The sequence below is a fragment of the Oryctolagus cuniculus genome, chromosome 13, assembly GCF_051225735.1.
Source record: "Oryctolagus cuniculus isolate XC-2025 breed Fujian yellow rabbit chromosome 13, ASM5122573v1, whole genome shotgun sequence".
Lineage (NCBI taxonomy): Eukaryota > Metazoa > Chordata > Mammalia > Lagomorpha > Leporidae > Oryctolagus > Oryctolagus cuniculus.
Genome location: NC_142879.1, coordinates 32,079,883 through 32,100,213, shown reverse-complemented (window position 1 = coordinate 32,100,213; position 20,331 = coordinate 32,079,883). Strand labels below are relative to the sequence as shown.

Sequence of the window (20,331 nt, the reverse complement as noted above, 5' to 3'; positions counted from 1 at the left end):
AGCTGCCAAGGCTATGGAAGCCTTCTGAGTTCACAAACTGTCAGTTTTTAGACAGGGCCATATGCAAAGTGGAAGTTCTCTCCTTCCTTCAGAGGAAAGTACATCCTTCTTTGATGGCCCCCCTCTTTCCACTGGGGTCTCACTCACAGTGATCCCTCATGCGGAACCATTTTTGCTACTATGTCTTGGCTTTCCATGCCTGAAACACTCTCATGGTGTTTTCAGTCAGGCCTTAGGGCTGTTTAATCTACTTTCATTGTTTCAGTTATTTATGGACCAAATATACTCAATTTTGTGACTGTAGTCAATACTGGCATTCTATGCAATGAGCTTTCTGTATTCAGCTATTTATTTTACATCTCTAATTGGGTAAGTCAAAACCTCAAATTCAAACATGTCCAAAATTGAACTCAAGATTTTTTCTTATTACTACCCAGATTCTATTCCTTTGATTTCTTTCCTCAATCTCAAAGAGTAGTATAACTATAAATTCAGTTGCCCCTCGCAGAAAATGAAGTGATCAGCAATATCCTCCTCCTTTAATCATGCCCCTTCATATTACAAGTGAAACCTTATATTCTCGGAAGTGAGAGGTATTTAGCACATTGTAATCTTTCTTCTAGAAGCTCTTTACATCCCTCATGCATTCACCAAATACACACAGAAGCACACAAACACGGAGTCTTATTTCTTATCACCATATCTTCACAATTCAGCTGAAGTATCATTTCTTCTCAGAGTCCCTTCACAGTCCCCAGATAAGACAGGGTCTTTTATATATAGCCTCATAGATTAACAACCTTTTTGGAGAATCAAAATTTCTGCTATTTGTGACTAATTTCCGCTATTCCTGTCAAATAGTGAGATAAGGCCAATAGCAGAGTAGAAAACTATACCTATAACTAAGTTATTATACTCAGATTATAGAGTTCATTTCAAGGTGGATCCTGCAGCCAAATAGGGTAAGTTATGTTGGAATTTCAGGGCAACAGGTTTGGAAGTAAAACAGATTTGCTGTTTCTATTCAATGGAAGATCTCCCTGTGGACATGGCCATCATCATCACCATCAGAAAGACACACCCATGAGAAAACTGGGGAGAACTAAGTCTGTATTTACTGAATATCTTCCAGTACAATATTCATTAATTTCTTTAAAATATGTTTGATATTATTTCATTGAAACAAATTTTATAAGTTTTGTCACAATGTATTCATTTTTCCTCAAGCCCAGTTCCCTGTAACACTAATTCAGTTGCTGTATACAAAGGAAGTAGAAGATAATAACTGAGTCAATTAAAATTGATATACAGTATTTATTTTATAAATATATGTATTAAAATTAGATCAATTTTAGCATCATTGAGGGAGGGTTTGTACCAAGAATAAAATCAATCAAAGAAGGCTCAATATTAGGACATATATAATACAACATTTTAATGGGTTAAGGGGAAAACAGTCATAGTGATCTTTCTGGATGCTGAAAAATTGCTTGATAAAATTTGATAATCTCATTTTAAAAATAATAGTATTTCAATGTAATATTTTAAAATACTTATATGCAAATATGACACTGCCAAAGGGTTATAATCATGTTTTGTATGTATTATATATACAACAGCCAATACTACATACAGAAAAATACATGATGTCTTCTTCTGTCATATCTTCATCATTCTATAAGTGCTAATAAATCTTATCAGAAAATTTTAAAGTTAAGTAAAGAGATTATAAAGTAAGAGGTAGAAGTCTGGGTATATGAATATTTATTAATTGTGTAATGGTGTTGGTAAACCTAACCACTAGAATTAGTGGTAAAATTTATAAAGTAATCATTCAAATATAGCATTCTATATAAATATTTCCTGTAAATCAAAAACAATTTATAGAGTAAGATGACAGAAAATTCTATTCATAACAGCAATATGAACATAAAATAATTAGAAAATGCTTAAACAATACACAGAAACTGAAAAAATATAAAACTCTCCTAGAGGTCATTTTTATCAAATACAAAGCATACTATGAATGCTAAGACTTAAAAATATTATATCAATTCTCCAAATTAATCTAAATATTATATAACATCAAATAAAATAATGTGAAAACATCACTTTTATAAATGACTGACAATAACCTAATGTTGATGATGGTAAAGGAAAATGCATATATTGAATAATGTATACATTTTATTAGGAAAGTTTGACAATATAGAACAAAAATATTAATAATGTGCTCACTCTGCATCAGTCAGGGTTCTTCAAAGAAAATTAACAGGTTACAGATGGATTATCTCTATTTCTTAAAAAATAGAGAGAGAGAGGGAGAGAGAGTGAGAGAACTTAATGAATTGATTCAAATAATTCTGGAAATGAGCAGATTTAAAATCTGTAAGGCAGGCCCTATACTGAAAGCTCAGGCAGGAATTGATTTTGTAGTCTTGAGACATTAACTCTTCTTCTCTGGTAAATCTCAGTTTTTGTTCTTAAGATCTTCAACTGATTATATGAGACCCACCTATATTATGGGTAATCAACTTAAAGTCAACTAGATGTAAATGATGCACCACAATCTGCAAAATATCTTATCTGCACCACCTAACTAGATTCAATGTTTGATGAAACAATGGTATTATATCTTAGTCAAACTGACACTGAAAACCTATGATCACATTCTCTGACTCTGCAGTATCACTTTCAGGAATTCATTAGGGGAGATAAAATGGTGAGGGAAGGAGTGGAGATGTATGCATAAAACTAAATACCTCAGCAGTAGTACCAAAACAGTGCTGCTACCTAATGGTTTGATATTGCACTACCTAGAACTATATACAAATGACCCTATGATTTCCCTATGTCAAACAACAGACATAGCAGCTAGAATGACATTATACTAAGTACTGTTAAATGTTATCTCTTGGTTCACATAATGTTTCAAAAGTACTTCCATGATTGCTAAGGTGAAAATCAGCTTCTTTCTAAGGTGGAAAGTCTATTTCCTAGTTATATCTCCAGTCATTTTAGGACCTTGATTCTGGTAAACTTGCTCTATTTTCAAGCCAAAGAATAGGAAATCACAGAAAGAAATTAAAGCAATAATGCTACAACTAGGGATGAGGAACATAAAGATGGAGGGACCAGTGCTGTGTTGCAGTGGGTTAAGCTGCCACCTGTAATTCTTGCATCCCATGAGTGGCCAGTTGGATTCCCAGCTGCTCCACTTCTGATCCAGCTCCCTGCTAATGCACCTAGGAAATCAGTGGAAGATGGCTCAGTACTTGGGCCTCTGTCATCCATTTGGGAGACCCAGATGCATCCCAGGCTCCTGCTGGGCCCAGCCCTGGAGATTGGCCATTTGGGGAGAGGGAGTGTCTCTCCATCACTCTTTGTAACTCTTTCAAATAAATTAATAAATCTTAAAAAAATGACAGAGACCAAATTTCCCACTGATATCTCAACATACTTTCCAACAACAGCAACAAAGAGTAATTTGAGGCTTTGAAATTAAAAAGCATCAAGTTTAAGAGTTTAATTATAGAATAGTACAGAGACACCCATTCCATTATCTCTGTCCATTGAACAATTTAACTGTCATTATTCTAGTTTTGCAATAGTGCAGAGAAGAAAATAATGTGTTGAATTTTTAGAGAGTTAAAATCTTACAGGGGAACTTCTGGTACAGTTCAAAAATCACACTGGGAATAAAAACTCTGAGAAGAAAAATTCTATAGACAAACCATAAAAATCTCTCACTTTCAGACTAAGATTTTTGACCTCTACCACAGCGTACAGCTGTGTATTTAGGGGAAGCAACTTACTTGCGGTAACGTAAATCTTACAGATCTCAGAGGGAAAGGTTTACCATAGTCTCTTTAGCATTGTGTGGTTTTTAATAATCTGAGAGAGATATCTCAATTTCAGACCTTACTGCAGTCACAGAATAAAAACTTTTGTTTTAAATGGCTTATCATTCTTCTTAAAACCTTGGTGTCAAATAAGACCAGTGTCTGAAAATAATAATAGATACAATTAAAAAGGAGAAAATGATCCTACATTGGAAGCAGGATACACAGCAGACTCAGAGGATGGCAAATGTTCTAAATAGCACTCTGGCCTCAGAATCAGCCCTGAAAGCATTTGGATCCAGCTTAAAAGCCCATGAGAGTATTTCAGGCATGGAAAGCCAAGACACTCTGGCAAAAAAAAAAAAAAAAAAATGACCTAAATGAAAGATCTCTGCAAGTGAGATCCCAGTGGAAAGAACAGGTCATCAAAGAAAGAGGTACCTTTCTCTGAAGGGAGGAGAGAACTTCCACTTTGAATATGGCCTTGTCTAAATAATATCGGAGTTGGTGAGCTCAAGAGGCTTCCATAGGCTTGGAAGCTCATGAAAAGAGCCTTGGGTGATTACTGACGTCATAAATGGGAGTGTGAGTTGTTAAGTCAACAACAGGAGTCACTGTGCAATTACTCCCCATGTAGGACCTCTGTCTTACTTAAAGTTTTGTACTATGCGAATTAATGGTAAAACTACTACCCAAACAGTACTCTATACTTTGTGTGTCTTTGTGGGTACAGTTTGTTGAAATCTTTACTTAGTATACACTAAGTTGATTTCTGTATATGAAGATAATTAAAAATGAATCACAATGAAGAATGGGATGGGAGAGGGAGTGGGAGATGGGATGGTTGCAGGTGGGAGGGAGGTTATGTGGGGAAAAGCCACTATAATTCAAAAGTTGTACTTTGGAAATTTATATTTATTAAATAAAAGTTGAAAAAAAAAACCTTGGTGCCTTTATATTGTTCATCACTCAAATTAAATACTTTAGAGTAAAATGCAAATTGAGTCCTTAGGTTAATGATCAGATATAATCTTTGGAAAAATCTTAGAAACATCACTGCACATATTATTTTCATTCACAAGTTAAAATTCAAGTATGAAAATAAGTTGAAGCCACTTTAAAATATATAATTAAAAATTACTGAACAATATAACAAATTGATCAGAAACAAGAGTGATAAAAAGCAAAGGTAGCATACATTTGTTTTAACATTTTAAATTATACTATATGTTAGATATTATTATAATAAATAGCAGAAGGAAATATTTACCTTTGCCCAATTTTTTAAAATGCATAACTGATGAAAGTGTAGATAACATATGCGTATATAAACACATCTATAGTTATTTAATAAAATTTGTGAAAACTTACACTTTTCTTGAATCCTACAGTGCTTAGGAAAAATAAGAAAGGGCAATTGCTGGTAGGTGAGGGAAATTGAAGACTTTCAGTCCCTGATATATTGGAGAGAGCAAAAGTGAGAGAATGTATTTAAACTGAATATTTGATTATTGAAGGTGATCCCCATAAGCAAAATATTTTCCCATAATTACACCTAATTATTTAATTGTTTACATTCACTAATGATATGAAACAACACAAAACAAACAAATGTAAGGGGCTGTTTTCCAGCAAGTGCATAATCGTCAATCAACATGTACTGAAAGATTCTTAAAATTATAGGAAGCTGGCCTGTTTAAATAGAAAGACATATTTTATTCCAATCAATGCATAAAAGTAAAATTATCCATAACTGAAGCATGTTTCTCTGCTGTACAGTTCAGCTGTAATGATCCCCACACACTGCACTTGCACATCAATTATGATAATCGTAATCACGGTCGTTAAGCTGAATGTTCATTATTATCAGGATGCTGGTGACAGCAGATTCAATCACCGGGTGCAATGGGCAAGCAGTCACAGTCCCACCCAAGTTTCTGCAGACAACGATGTGCCACATTAAATCTATGATGTGTTCCACATCCCACTCTATTCCAAAAGCTGTAGACAGTAAAGGTCAACTTTATGTTCTGTGCAATATGCTTAGGTTCTCTAAATTAATTCTTTGGAGTACTGGATATTTTTATGCTTTGTAGCTTATAAAATTCTTTTTAGGATCGAAATGCATGTGAAAATAACAAAAAGGGACTGCTCTACTGTTGTAATTCACCTGTAATAAGGCAGATGAGGATAGATTCTACCTATAGGAACGATCTTAAGAGTCTCTTCCTTTCGCAAACAAGGAAAGATGAAACAGTTCCATTAAAATCAGTTGTCTAAAATGCACATGGAAACTCATTCTGATTCAGATAAAGGCCTCAGACTATCATTTCTGCTTCAGTAAATATGAACATATGTAAATGTTTTGACAACTAAAAGAATGTTTTTAGTACACTGAAGTTTTTATTGTCCTACTCTTTTTAGATCTATCCAAATAGATTAAATTAATAGTGACTGGTATACTCCAATTTAATTTCACATCTATTTTAAATATTGAGATAAGCACAATAAAGAATTTATAAGTATAAAGTATTTACCTGAACTTAAAATGTTTCACCATTTAAAGATGGAAACTTAGAATCTAACAATTTAATTTGTGGTAGTTTATAAGTAGATCAAAGAAGTAAAAGTAAATAATATGATATGGACATTGATTTTTATTGATTTCTACTCTTTCAAGTAAATTATATATCACTATGTTATTTTTTATTATTGACTTTCATATTTCATAGAAAAACACTATCATTTGCGCTCAATTCTCTGATTTTGTGATTTCATTGTACAGTACTCTTCAGAGCAATGCATTAAATAAAACAAAAAGCTAAATTATATTTTATTTATTTGATGAAAATGTGATTGGAGAACAGATTGAGTAACATTTGATTTTTCTACTGATTGATACTCATTAAAGCCACTGGTTAACAAATCATTTAAAATCAGTAACTTTCATGTTTAAAAGTGATGGGAAAAAAGTTCTCCAAATAAACAATTCTGAAACATGATGGAAAGGTTGGAGAACAGCAGCCAGATAAACTTGATTGAGCTTTTTCTTGGCAGAATCCAGTCTGCTACATGCTACTAAATGTTATGTACATGTAAATATGTGAAAATATTCCATTTTCCCACAGAAACACCATAACTTCATGTCAATCCTTTCTTTCTTCTACATTTTGAGCCTAATGACTCCAGTCTCCTCAATATTCTCTTTAATGTGCCAATAATAAATAATTTATGGCTTAGTATCCAAAATCAAAAATCAAATTTTGGGGGCAGGCATTTGGCCTAGTGGTTAAGAGGATGGCTAAAGACATTTAAATTTCATATTGGAGGAGTACATGGGCTCAATGCATCTTCCTGCTAATGCAGAAATGTTGACCATGGAAGGCAGTGATGATGGCTCAGGTGGTTAGTTCCTGTCAATGACATGATGAAACCCAGGTTGAGTTTCCATTTCCTGGCTCTGGGAACAGCCTGGGTCCAGTTATGAGGATATCAAAGAAATAAAGATTAGTTAATTCACTTGTAAAACACAAAATCTTATAAAAAATGCCTGCTTTTAGAAACCTGTTGAGTGAAATTATCTAAATAATTTAATATAGAATCAAAATATAAAATATTTCAAGTAATTCTAATATTTTACATATAATCAACATGATGGCTAATTTTTTTTAAAGATTTATTTATTTATTTGAAAGTCAGAGTTACACAGAGAGAGAAGGAGAGGTAGAGAGAGAGGGAGAGGTCTTCCATATGCTGGTTCACTTCCCATTTTGTTGCAATGGCTGGAGTTGAGCCTATCCAAAGCCAGGAGCCAGGAGCTTCCTCTGGGTCTCCCACATGGGTGCCGGGGCCCAAGGACTTGGGCCATCTTCCACTGCTTTCCGAGGCCACAGCAGAGAGCTGGATTGGAAGTGGAACAGCCAGGACTCGAACTGTTTTCCATATAGGATGCTGGCACTGGAGGCGATGGCTTTACCTGCTATGCTGCAGCGCCAGCCCCCATAATGGCAACTTTTATACTATGTAGATTTCATTAGCCACAAAGGAATAAATGATTTAATAATTGTATTTTAAGAGATGAAAAGGAAGACAGGGAGAAATAAGGAATGAAGGGAGGATATGAAGATGAAAAAAAGTAATGAAGATTAGGAGGGAGGTAGGAAGGCAAGTTGGTATTTGATATTGTCTACACAGTTTTTTTTTAAGATTTATTTATTTTTATTTATTTAAAAGTAGGAGTTACACAGAGAGAGAAGGAGAGGCAGAGAGAGAACGAGAGGTCTTCCATCCGCTGGCTCACTCCTCGATTGGCTGCAACTATCAGAACTGCACCAATCTGAAGACAGGAGCCAGGAGCTTCTTCCGGGTCTCCCAAGTGGGTGCAGGCATCTAAGGACTTGGCCCATCTTCTACTGCTTTCCCAGGCCATAGGAGAGAACTGGATAGTAAGTGGAGCATCCAGGACTCGAACTGGCATCCACATGGGATGCTAGCACTGCAGGAGGTGGCTTTACAGGCTATGCTTCAGCGCTGACTGCTATACAGCTTGTATTGGGTTAGGAGGACCAATGATTTATTGAGATTTGAATCTTTATACCTTTCCTTTCCTTAATTTTCACAGAATACAACAGCAATTACTTGTGATTAATTTTGTTGAGTAAATGCACTTCTTTTTTTTCTCATGTTTTAATTTTTAATTTTTTTTTTTTTTTATTTTTTGACAGGCAGAGTTAGACAGTGAGAGAAAGGTCTTCCTTTTTCCGTTGGTTCACCCCGCAAGTGGACACTAAGGCCGGAGTGTTGCGGCTGGCACACTGTGCGGATTTGAAGCCAGGAGCCAGGTGCTTCCTCCTGGTCTCCCGTGCGGGTGCAGGGCCCAAGCACTTGGGCCATCCTCCACTGCACTCCCGGGCCACAGCAGAGAGCTGGACTGGAAGAGAAGCAACTGGGATAGAATCTGGCACCCCGACTGGGACTAGAGCCCGGGATTAGTCTAGTGAGCCACGGTGCCGGCCAAGTAAATACACTTTTTTTTTTTTTTTTTTTGACAGGCAGAGTGGACAGTGAGGGAGAGAGAGAGAAAGGTCTTCCTTTGCCGTTGGTTCACCCTCCAATGGCTGCCGCGGCCGGTGCGCTGCGGCCGGCACACCGCGCAGATCCGATGGCAGGAGCCAGGTACTTATCCTGGTCTCCCATGGCGTGCAAGGCCCAAACACTTGGGACATCCTCCACTGCACTCCCGGGCCATAGCAGAGAGTTGGCCTGGAAGAGGGGCAACCGGGACAGAATCCAGCGCCCCGACCAGGACCAGAACCCGGTGTGCCGGCGCCGCAGGCGGAGGATTAGTCTAGTGAGCCGCGGCGCCGGCTAAAATACAATTCTTAAAGCATAAAGAGGCACATAATAATTCCTCCAAAATAAGAAAACAAATTTAAATTTGGTGTAAAATAACAGTGCAATTGTAACAACAGCTTCTGGCAAAACAAGTTTTCTCTTTAAATGATAATATGATTTCCTTTTAAATCATTTAAACATTTAACTTTTCCTTTCAATAGCTGAAAGGTAAATATGTATATGTATGTATATATATATAGCTATATATATATATATGTACATATTAAAACATGAATGCCATGTTTCAGACATAATGTCTGTCATACGGTGGGACTGAACTGTTTCCCCTCATTCAAATGCTGAACTCTATTTTTGACTGTATTGCTGATAGGGCCTTTCAGGAGGAGACTAAGATTAAATGAGGTCATTCAATAACCCGTAAGTGATGTGTTTTTAACTACAGCAGGAACACATTGATAAGGAACCTAATCATATAACATGGTGAAAACAATATCTTACATACCTCTTTATTCCCAGTGCCTGGAAAAAGTTCTTGACTAATAGACTACAGTAACGAGATAGTGGCTACAATCAGGAACATAATAATCAGTCACATCAACAGAAACCAGGAACAGTGATGTGATTATAGTAGCAAAGACATTGCCAATTTGAACTAAATGGGACACAGAAAGTACTACAGAATGAAGGCAGGCTACTGTACTTCTTAAGATTAGACAGCATGATCCACTATTCTTCAAGGAAATGATTCCATAGGAAAATGTATATTAAATTTATGTCATATATCTTTATTTCAGTTATGTATATTACATGCCTCTTACTTTCCCCATCTATTTATAAACATAAATATACAACAACACAACACTGGAATAAACCTCCAATCTCTTATTGACAGTAGGTCAGTTGCGCCATCTTTAAGCATACAACTACAAATAATTTTGTCTTTTTTCATACACTGAGTATTTAATAAGCATGTAAAATAACTCACACAAATCTATCAGAAAAAAAAATATAAAAAACTAGGTAGAATACTTGAGCAGCCACTTCACAAATGAGGTTTTCCAAATGGCCAGTGAACACTGGAAAAGACCTCAACCTTATTAAATTCAATAAAGTTAAATCTACAAGATCCTATTACACACCCACTAGAATGGCTAAAAATAAGACAGACAATACAAAGTTTTGAAAAAGACATGGAACAACTGAAATCCTCATATTCTAGGCAGGAGTATGAATTGGTACAACTAGCCGGCGCCGTGGCTCAATAGGCTAATCCTCCGCCTAGCGGCGCCGGCACACCGGGTTCTAGTCCCGGTCGGGGCGCCGGATTCTGTCCCGGTTGCCCCTCTTCCAGGCCAGCTCTCTGCTATGGCCAGGGAGTGCAGTGGAGGATGGCCCAGGTGCTTGGGCCCTGCACCCCATGGGAGACCAGGAAAAGCACCTGGATCCTGGCTCCTGCCATCGGATCAGCGCGGTGCGCCGGCTGCAGTGGCGGCCATTGGAGGGTGAACCAACGGCAAAGGAAGACCTTTCTCTCTCTGTCTCTCTCACTGTCCACTCTGCCTATCAAAAAAAAAAAAAAATTGGTACAACTGCTAAGCAAAGTTGTTTCCAAACTGAACATGACATCTAAACATAATGCAACCATTATGACACAGATATTGTACCTCTAGATGGATAGCCTACTTAAACATATTACATGTCTGCCAACAGTGAGGAGGCCATATATACTTTGTTATATTTCAAACAATGGGATGTGCAGCAATGGACATGAATGAACTGTAGCTACACATCGCGTGAAGCAGAAGTGTGCCTGTACATCTCAAATGAACTGCCTTTGCCGAATGTGCAACAGACAGAACTCATATATGGTGACAACATATTAGACCATATTTTGGGAAAAGGAGCATGCAACTGAGGAGAAATCTGGGGTGGAGGGGCTGGCCACACTCTATTTCCTGATGAGAGTATGCTCCCTTAGTGAAAATTCATTGCTTATTTGGGTGTTCTTTTTTTGTTTGTTTGTTTCACCTTTTAAAATTTTATTAATATAAAGAGAATAGACTTTGTTTATTTCATAGATATGATTCTAAGAATGTAATGATTCTTCCCTTCCTCTCTTTCCTCCATCCTCCTTCCTTTCATTTTGTCTTTCAGTTTTTTGTGATGATATACTTTCAAACCACAGGCTTAATACTCTTCTAAATAAAGAGTTTTACAAGTAAAAAGTAGAATGACTACTGTCCTGCAGGAATGTAGACAAGGGTTATAACAATAATCAAATCACAAGATGTCAATTTCACTCATTTACATTAAGTGTTGCGTGTTTGCGCTCTATATATTAGCTACCACAAATCAAAGCAAACATGTGTTTTGTGTTTTGGGATACTGCTTATTCCACAAATATAAGCTTAATGGTCTCCAGTTGCACCCAACTGGTCTTAATCATGATGAGAATATTTATATTTAATTTTTAACCTTTCAAAATTGGAATAATTTTTTTTTACTCTTTCATGAATTTACCTTATCACAGATCCATTTCTTAGGGTTTTCACTTCGGAAATGTTGTTCCCCACAGGAATCAGGACCATACTTGCTTGATGAATGCATTGATGGGATGTACTTTTCATTTTTATGGTAGGAAGAAAATGGCAAAAACCTGAAAGAATATTTAGGTTAATATGCTTAATGCACATGTATTTGATTTAAAGAATATACATTTGAAGGAACAGTAGTCTAGCATCATGAAAATAATGGATGGTTTGGAGTCAGAATACCAGGTTTCCATTTCACCCTCTCTGTCATTATCAGTATTAGTAACTTCTAGAACTCATTATTTCTGATTGTGAAAATTGAAATACTAAAACTATTGACAGATTTTCATAAGTCTCAAATATATTATAAATATAGATATTAAATAATAAATATATGAATTAAAGATAGGCAAAATACCTCAAAATTTACTATGTCAGTAAAAATATGATTCATTGTAAAGTAGGATCCCAAAATTAAAAGGACAATCAAGCAATTCTCATTGAAATGCATTTTCTTCAAAGCTTCAGTTGCTTAACTATCAGAGGCGTTTTCATAGAGGTTAAAAAATTCATGGCCAGCAGATCTGTAGTCACACCTTTGCTAGACCTATTCCCTTTTCAAATTACTTAACCTCCAGGACTCTTTCCTTCCACATAGGGCTGCTATGAAAGATGAAAAATTCAATATACATAAAGGATTTAAAATGGAGACTGAAAAGAACCAGAATCTAATAAACAATGGTGATGCTAAAAGTAGAAGTAAAAGCAGAAAATAACTTGTTAATGTGATAATCATTACTATTTTATCAAAATTACTATTACATTTAGGTGTTAAGATCAACATAAAAGAAAAGGTTTTCAAAATTTATGTAAACTCTCAGAGAACATCCTAAGATTGTGATGTACATTCACTGTAACTCAAATCCCTCAACACAACTCACTGAAGTAAGAATAAAATAATTTATAAACACACACAAAGAAAGAAGATGAAAAGAATACAACAGATGAAAAGAAAACATTTTTGGCTCAGGAAATCAGGTGGTAAATTAGTAACTGGCAGAAAAGAATTAAGAAAACTGAATTTTGAGACCAGAGTTGTGGTGCAGCAGGTTAAGCTGCTGCCTATGACACCAGCATCTCATATGAGCACTCATTCTGAGTCTCAGTTGCTCCATTTCCAATAGAAGTCCCTGCTAACGTGCCTAGGAAAGCAGCAAATGCTGGCCTGAGTCTTCAAGCCCCTGCCACCTCCATGAGAAAACAGGATGGAGTTTAAGCTCCTGGCTTCAGCCTGGCCCAGCCTTGGCCATTGAAGCAATTTGGGGATTGAACCAGAGGCTGGAAGAACTCTCTGCTCTCTTTTCTCTCTGTAACTCTGCTTTTCAAATAAATAAAATAAATACTAAAAAAAAACAAAAACAAACAAAAAAAACCCACATCTGTTAACATATGTGGTTAAAAACAAACTGAAGTTTAAGAGGCCAAGGAGCAACCTGTCCTGCAGAACTCGGTAAAACCTTGTGAACTGAAGGTGCAGTGAGTTCAGATGAGAATGAGAAATAAAGCTGAAAACAGATTTTGAAAACCTATATATGGATAAAGCTCCGCATCTCTGTATCAATTCATTTATCTATACGAACAGACTAGGGGGCTGGCATTGTGACTTAGCAGGTAAAGCCATGGGTACTGGTTTGTGTATCAGCTGTTCCACTTCTGATCCATTTCTCTGCTAATGGCCTGGGAAAAGCAGTAGAAGGTGGTCCAAGTGCTTGGGCCCCAATCATCCACGTGAGAGACCAGGATGAAGCTCTTGGCTCCTGGCTTCCACCTGGCCCGGTGCTGGCCATTGAGGCCGTCTTGCATGGAAGTCTCTCCGTCTTGCATGTGTTTCTCCCTCTTTGTAACTCTTTGAAATAAATAAATATTTTTTTTTATTTTTTTTTAACAGATCATTCACAAAAAAATTATGGCAAACAACTCTGGTCTCAGAGAAAGCAGACACAAGGCCAAAGTGATGCACCAAATGGAATTACATGAGTTTTATTGCAAAGTCTTCCTTGCTGATCTCTTCAGTGAACTGGTAGTTGGGCTTATATCATTCAGAAGACTGCATCTTCCGAGAGTTCCCAGAAATGAATTCAAATGTCAACATTTGGGGTTGTTTTAATTTAATGGGCCACTTAACAATACAATAAAGTCTGGTATCATTTTTAGAATTTCCTTTTCAATCTAAATTTAAATGTATTACTAATTGCGAAAAAAATCAAACATAAAAGATAATCTAGAGAAAATATACATCATAATGCAGGAAACAGAGTAAATTCAGAATTTTTTAATAAATATAATCAAAGGAGATATGGTATTAATGTAATAAGAGCAGGATTCATTTTAAATAAAAGGGACATTCTTCCTAGCCATAGAAGAGCCTATTTCTGTTTATTGGCAAAGCTGCTATCATTTAATTGGTATCAGATTCTTACTTGCACAAATAACATTCTTTAAAAAAATAAATAAATGAAGGGGCAGGCGCCGTGGCTCACTTGGTTAATCCTGCGGCACTGACATCCCATATGGCTGCCAGGTTCTAGTCCCGGTTGCTCCTCTTCCAATCCAGCTCTCTGCTGTGGCCCGGGAAGGCAGTGGAGGATGGCCCAAATGCTTGAGCCCCTGCACTCGCATGGGAGACCAGGAGGAAGCACCTGGCTCCTGCCTTCAGATGAATGCAGTGCACTGGCCATAGTGGCCATTTGGGGAGTGAACCAATGGCCTCTCTGTCTCTCTCTCTCTCACTGTCTAACTCTGCTTGTCAAATTACAAAAATTAAATAAATAAATAAATAAATACAAACAAAAAAAGAAAAATAAAGAAAAGGGACATTCAGAGAAAAGAACAAAGTCTGGGAAAAATATATACGTATTTCCTATATATAGCAATCACTGTGAAATTTTGATTTTATTAATTCAATATATTTATGTATTTTATATGCACTTGCTATGTATATAAAGTAAAATATCCTGCTATGAAAAATATTAAAATTTAGACTTTTAAAAAATAAATTTGAAGTTCAACAAATATTTATTAACCATTATGAAATGCTAAAATTTTTCATAAATCTCGGAGCAGTGGAGACACTAACCAGCATACATCTGGAATGTCAACATTGTAGGTGGCAGCTTTACTTGCTATGCCATAATATTGGTCTCAAGGCAAGAGTTTTTTACAAATATAAATTCTTTAATATTAAGATTAACATACAAAACTTTGAATTTATCAAATTATGGAAGTATCATCATATCTGCTTTTGGGCAAAGAGCTCTTATAGAAGACAGATTATGGTCATTTCAGCAATAATTTGCACATGGGATGGGTATCACATGCACAAAAATAAATGCTGCCCCAAAGTCCCTGAGCTTACAAAGAAGGTGCTGTGAGTTGGCTACTGCACTTCGTTTTTAATCACTTCTGAATTGCATTTTAATAATTTGTCTTTTATGTCTGAACAAAACTTGCTTTCTCAAGGGAATAGATGGCTCAAAAGACATAGATGAAAGACTAGCTATTTTCCTGCCCATGAATTAACACTAATTTAGTCATAATGCTTCTTTCTTTTTCTTTTATTGAGTCTTGATACACTTTTTTTTACTTCGAAATAAAATTATCCTGTTTTTTAAATACGGCATGAGTAAAAACATCTATAACTATGAAAGATTCAGAAAGTAATGTCAAAAGAAGAAATGCATGTATGATTCTAGTGCCTAAGAAAACTGTTTAATATATGGCACAATTCCTCTAGTGCTTTATTTCCTACTTTCTTACATGTATAATTGGATTATACTGTAAATATTCGTATATTAATTTATAATGAGCATTTTCCAATATAAACATTTTAATGTCCACATGATAAAACATCAGTTTTTACATATTACAGTTGCAACGTGCTTTCCAAAACAGCTTTAAAACAGAACATTGTGACAACAATTTGGTACAAACAGATCTGGCATGGAATATTCAGTTTAGATGATAAGTTTTCAAAGAATTACAACATGAAACAACAAAAAATTTATATAACCATAATCTTTCAAAAAATTATACCAAAACTATGCCAACTTTTAACCCTTAACTTTTTCTTTTAGGCTTCAGGAATCATCTCCTACTTCCCCTGTTCATCTCAAGTGTCACACAGGGAGCAGACAGGCACTGCACCATCTTGCCAGCTGTGCTGCACCTTCCTAAGGGTCTCCTCTGCCCCAGGCTGTGCCTTTTTTTTTAAACTGACAAAATTCCATTTATAACATATAATTTTATGTTTTATGCATATACTGTGAAATGACTAAATCAAAAGAGTTAATATATCTATCACCTAATATACTTCTTTTGTGTATGATTATGCCTTTTGCTAGCTTCATAAACTGCTTAACATTATAAAGTCATTATGGAAATCTATTTCCTTCATTCTGAATTGATGCATCACTTTTATGTATAATGAACTCGGACAATATGAGTTCAAACATGAAATAGAGCCATTCCCATGTGAACAGAAATTTCAGACCGAAAAGCTCAAGTTCAGACACTGCTGACTTCTTCAAATTAACAATAAATAGGAAATATTCTGAAGCAAAGATTTATAAAATAACAAGGAATTGGATGAAATAAGCTATAAAGGAAATAAAGGTTAAGTACAAGCCTTTTAAAACTAGGTAACTTCCCATCTTGAATTTAAACGTCAGGCTAGTTAAGAAGAGAATGGAACCAAACACAGAAAGGACTTTGGCCTCTTGGCAATGAGGGAAATCCAAGGCAAGGTCCAAACTCCCAGGCCCAGCCACATTCACACAGCAAAGCAGCAGACCTTGGCTGCTATGCCATTTAAATCTACTCGCTTTTGAAACCCAGACACACAAGAAGACACTCAGTTCAAAAATTCAAAAATAAAGAGAACAGTCTCAGGCCTGAAATGTACCAACTGAATTGGGCATTTCCTGTGAGGCACTAAACTCTGTGGGAGCTGTGTCTGACAGCTCGTAATCCCCCAGCCGTGATGGGGTAAGGTCACAAAATTTCACTTAAATAAAACTGAAGTTGGACCCAGAAAGTGAACAAAGGAACTGGAAAGGGAACTAGAAAAGTAAACACGAGGAGCTGCTTTCTGAGAGAGCAGAAATTTGCCTTTTATTCTAATTTTGAGTAGCATGTGCTCATCTATCACAAGACTAAGAAATGTGCAGCAAAAGGCACCAGACTATTACCAAATGCAACAGCTTGCAAGCAAAGCAACTGGCCCCTGGAATCAGCTCAAGTGTACCTGGGGAAGAGAGAACACACATCTCTCCACACACAAGGGAACACCAATCTGGCTCTAGAACCTTCTACTTAGTCAAGGCAAACAGTAGGTTGAAAATATGAGGGGATGAAGGGAGGCTGAGGAAGCTAAGATGAAGAGTAGACAGCTCAAGTACTGAACTAAGGATGAACTACACACTATTATTTATATTTAAGGCAATTTAAAACAGAGGCCTTTAAAAAAAAAGATTTACTTCTTTTATTTGAAAGTCAGAGTTACACACAGAGAGAGAGGCAGAGAAAGAAAGAGGTCTTCTATCTGCTGGTTCACTCCCTAATTGGCTACAATGGCTGGGGAGATGCCAATCTGAAGCCAGGAGCTAGGAGCTTCTTCTGTCTCCCAGGCCGGTGCAGAAGCTCAAACTTGGGCCATCTTCTACTGCTTTCCCAGGCTATAGTAGACAGCTGGGTCTGAAGTGGAGCAGCCAGGTTTCGAACCAGTGCCCATATGGGATTTTGGCACTATAGGAGGAAGCTTTACCCGCAACACCACAGTGCTGGCCCCAAAGAGAGGTCTTAACCAAAAAACCATTACATAACATTCAAAAAAAAAATCTCTTGGACTGACTAAAAGAGCTACATTGTCTACTCCAAATCTATTCAGCAGGAATCTGCTTTCAGCAGGTAAGCCTATTTAGAAATTACTCTTACAACATTGTCCTGTTTTGTTTTAAGAGAATATATAACTCCTATCCCCACAGAGGTAGCCTGCAAGGCCTCAAGGATCCCATGTACATAGGGACCCATCTCTACAAAGGAATTATTTACATTGCATTGGAAGCACACCTGTTCCACCCAACTGCCTTGGGTGAAGGGGTTATGGCTCATTCATTTTTTCATGTACAATGACAAGTAGTAGTCTCCCAACAATTTTTATTTTGTATGAATGCTACCTGAAAATGGTTTTACAATACCACTACTGTTTACATTTCAAACATTGTCACCATTATCCATCTCCAAAATAAAAGCAATAAACTACTACCAACTTTACTGCAATTTCTTTTTTTTATTTTTTTATTTTTTTTTAACTTTTATTTAATGAATATAAATTTCCAAAGTACGGCTTATGAATTACAATGGCTTCCCCCCATATCGTCTCTCCCACCCGCATCCCTCCCCTCTCCCACTCCCTCTCCCCTTCCATTCACATGAGGATTCATTTTCGATTCTCTTTATATACTGAAGATCAGTTTAGCATACATTAAGTAAAGATTTCAACAGTTTGCTCCCACACAAACATAAAGTGAAAAATAATAGATGATTTTTTAAATGCTGATGAAATCTTAAAAAAAAAAAAATGCTGATGAAATCAGATCAGACCTATTGTCATGTTTAATCCCAGTGAGAGTCAAGTTGGGAATTGATAATTTCTTCTTCTTTTTTTTTTTTTTTTTTTTTAACAGAAGATCAGTTTAGTATACATTAAGTAAAGATTTCAACAGTTTGCACCCCCATAGAAACACAAAGCGAAATATACTGTTTGAGTACTCATTATAGCATTAAGTATCAATGTACAGCACATTGAGGACAGAGATCCTACATGAGGAGTAAGTGCACAGTGACTCCTGTTGTTGACCTTACAAATTGACACTCCTGTTTATGGCATCAGTAATCTCCCTATGCACCAGTCTTGAGTTTACAAGGCTATGGAAGCCGACTCTTATCTTGTTTAGACAAGGTCATATTCAAAGTGGAGGTTCTCTCCTCCCTTCAGAGAAAGGTACCTCCTTCTTTGAAGACCTGTTCTTTCCACTGGGATCTCACTCACAGAGATCTTTCATTTAGGGTGTTTTTTTTTTTGTTTTTTTTTGTTTTTTTTGTTTGTTTTTTTTTTTTTTTTTTTTTTTGCCAGAGTGTCTTGGCTTTCCATGCCTGAAATACTCTCATGGGCTTTTCGGCCAGATCCGAATGCCTTTTAGGGCTGATTCTGAGGCCAGAGTGCTGTTTAGGACATCCACCATTCTATGAGTCTGCTGAGTATCTCGCTTCCCATGTTGGATCACTCTCCCCTTTATTTATTCTATCAGTTAGTATTAGCAGGTACTAGACTTGTTTATGTGCTTCCTTTGACTCTCAGTCCTTTCATTATGATCAATTGTGAACTGAAATTGATCACTTGGACTGGTGAGATGGCATTGGTACATGCCACCTGGATGGGATTAAATTGGAGTCCCCCGGTATGTTTCTAACTCTACCATTTGGGGCTTGAGCATGTCCCAAACTTTACTGCAATTTCTACAATATAACACTTCTGGACTTTTAAATGTGAACCAACATTCTTGCTCTACTAATACTCAGAGCAATGATATATACTTAGCAAACTTAGCATTCTCTTTGGATTGGAAAACTTGCTGGGAAGTTACTTCATTCTTTTTCTCTTTTTCAAAAGTGCATTTCATAGCACCACTGCTTTTTTTGGAAGGAATGCTTGTTTTTTGGAATGCTTGTTTTTGTTTTTGGAAGGAATGCCTGCAAAAATTCTGGCTATACTGGATCATCATAAAGTTTTTCTGCTTTTTCTTCTTTTTATTTGTGGCACTAGCAAATGGATTCATTTTGGTTTTCTTCCTCACAGATTCCTTTTTGTCTGTTTTCCCAACCATTGCAGTTACCAGTCTTGTCTCCTCATCAGACTTGGGCTTTTTATGGAGGCGTTCACGATCCCAAAGGGAAAGTAACTTGCCCCTACATTCCTCATCACTATCTATCTCACTATATTTCCTCTTGTTGGCTTTCCCAGAGGCAGTGTCCAGTTCCTTCCTCATTTGGGCAATGCAGATTTTCTGGAAATCTTACTGAGTCAAAACTTGACTGGTGCTGATGGTGGTAGTTTTGGCTTTCCACTCTTCCTTGGGTATGCTGTTCATCTTCTGGGAGAGTTCTTGCTGTTCTTCTTCAGAAGAGTGATGCACATCAACCCACCAGCATCCTCCTTATACTCATCAAGACTGGCACTTTCCCACCTGTCTTCATCATTTTCAGCATTGTCTTCTTTCTCAACTTCCAAAACTTCTGCTCATCGAATATAATCTTTAGCATCAAATTTTCCATATTCCTATACTCCAGCCTCTGTAGAGGCCTCTGTAGGCTTACCCCAGAATTTCTTTTGCAAAATCTACAGATTCAGTAACTGGAAGAGCTAAATCAAAGTTCTAGCAGCCATCACAACATTCTTATCTTTGTGAGTCTTACACTGAGTCAAGTCTTGGAAAAGTTCTTCAGTCATGGCTAGAGGCCATCGAGCTGTTATTGATATGCATGTG

The 20,331-nt window shown here is 36.6% G+C and overlaps 1 protein-coding gene and 1 non-coding gene across 3 annotated transcripts in view; one reads left to right on the top strand and one right to left on the bottom strand.

Annotated features, from left to right (window-relative positions):
• Positions 1 to 20,331, bottom strand: part of SPATA17 (spermatogenesis associated 17) — a 289,576-nt gene that overhangs the window by 53,250 nt on the left and 215,995 nt on the right. For both annotated transcript variants that reach the window (XM_002717401.6, XM_089312202.1), the window contains one exon: positions 11,718 to 11,853. In XM_002717401.6, coding sequence (XP_002717447.2) covers positions 11,718 to 11,853 — 136 coding nt within the window. The remainder of the gene's footprint in view (positions 1 to 11,717; positions 11,854 to 20,331) is intronic.
• Positions 14,090 to 14,225, top strand: LOC127483626 (small nucleolar RNA SNORA24). The gene has a single exon (XR_007910064.2). It is a non-coding gene; the product is annotated as a small nucleolar RNA SNORA24 (small nucleolar RNA).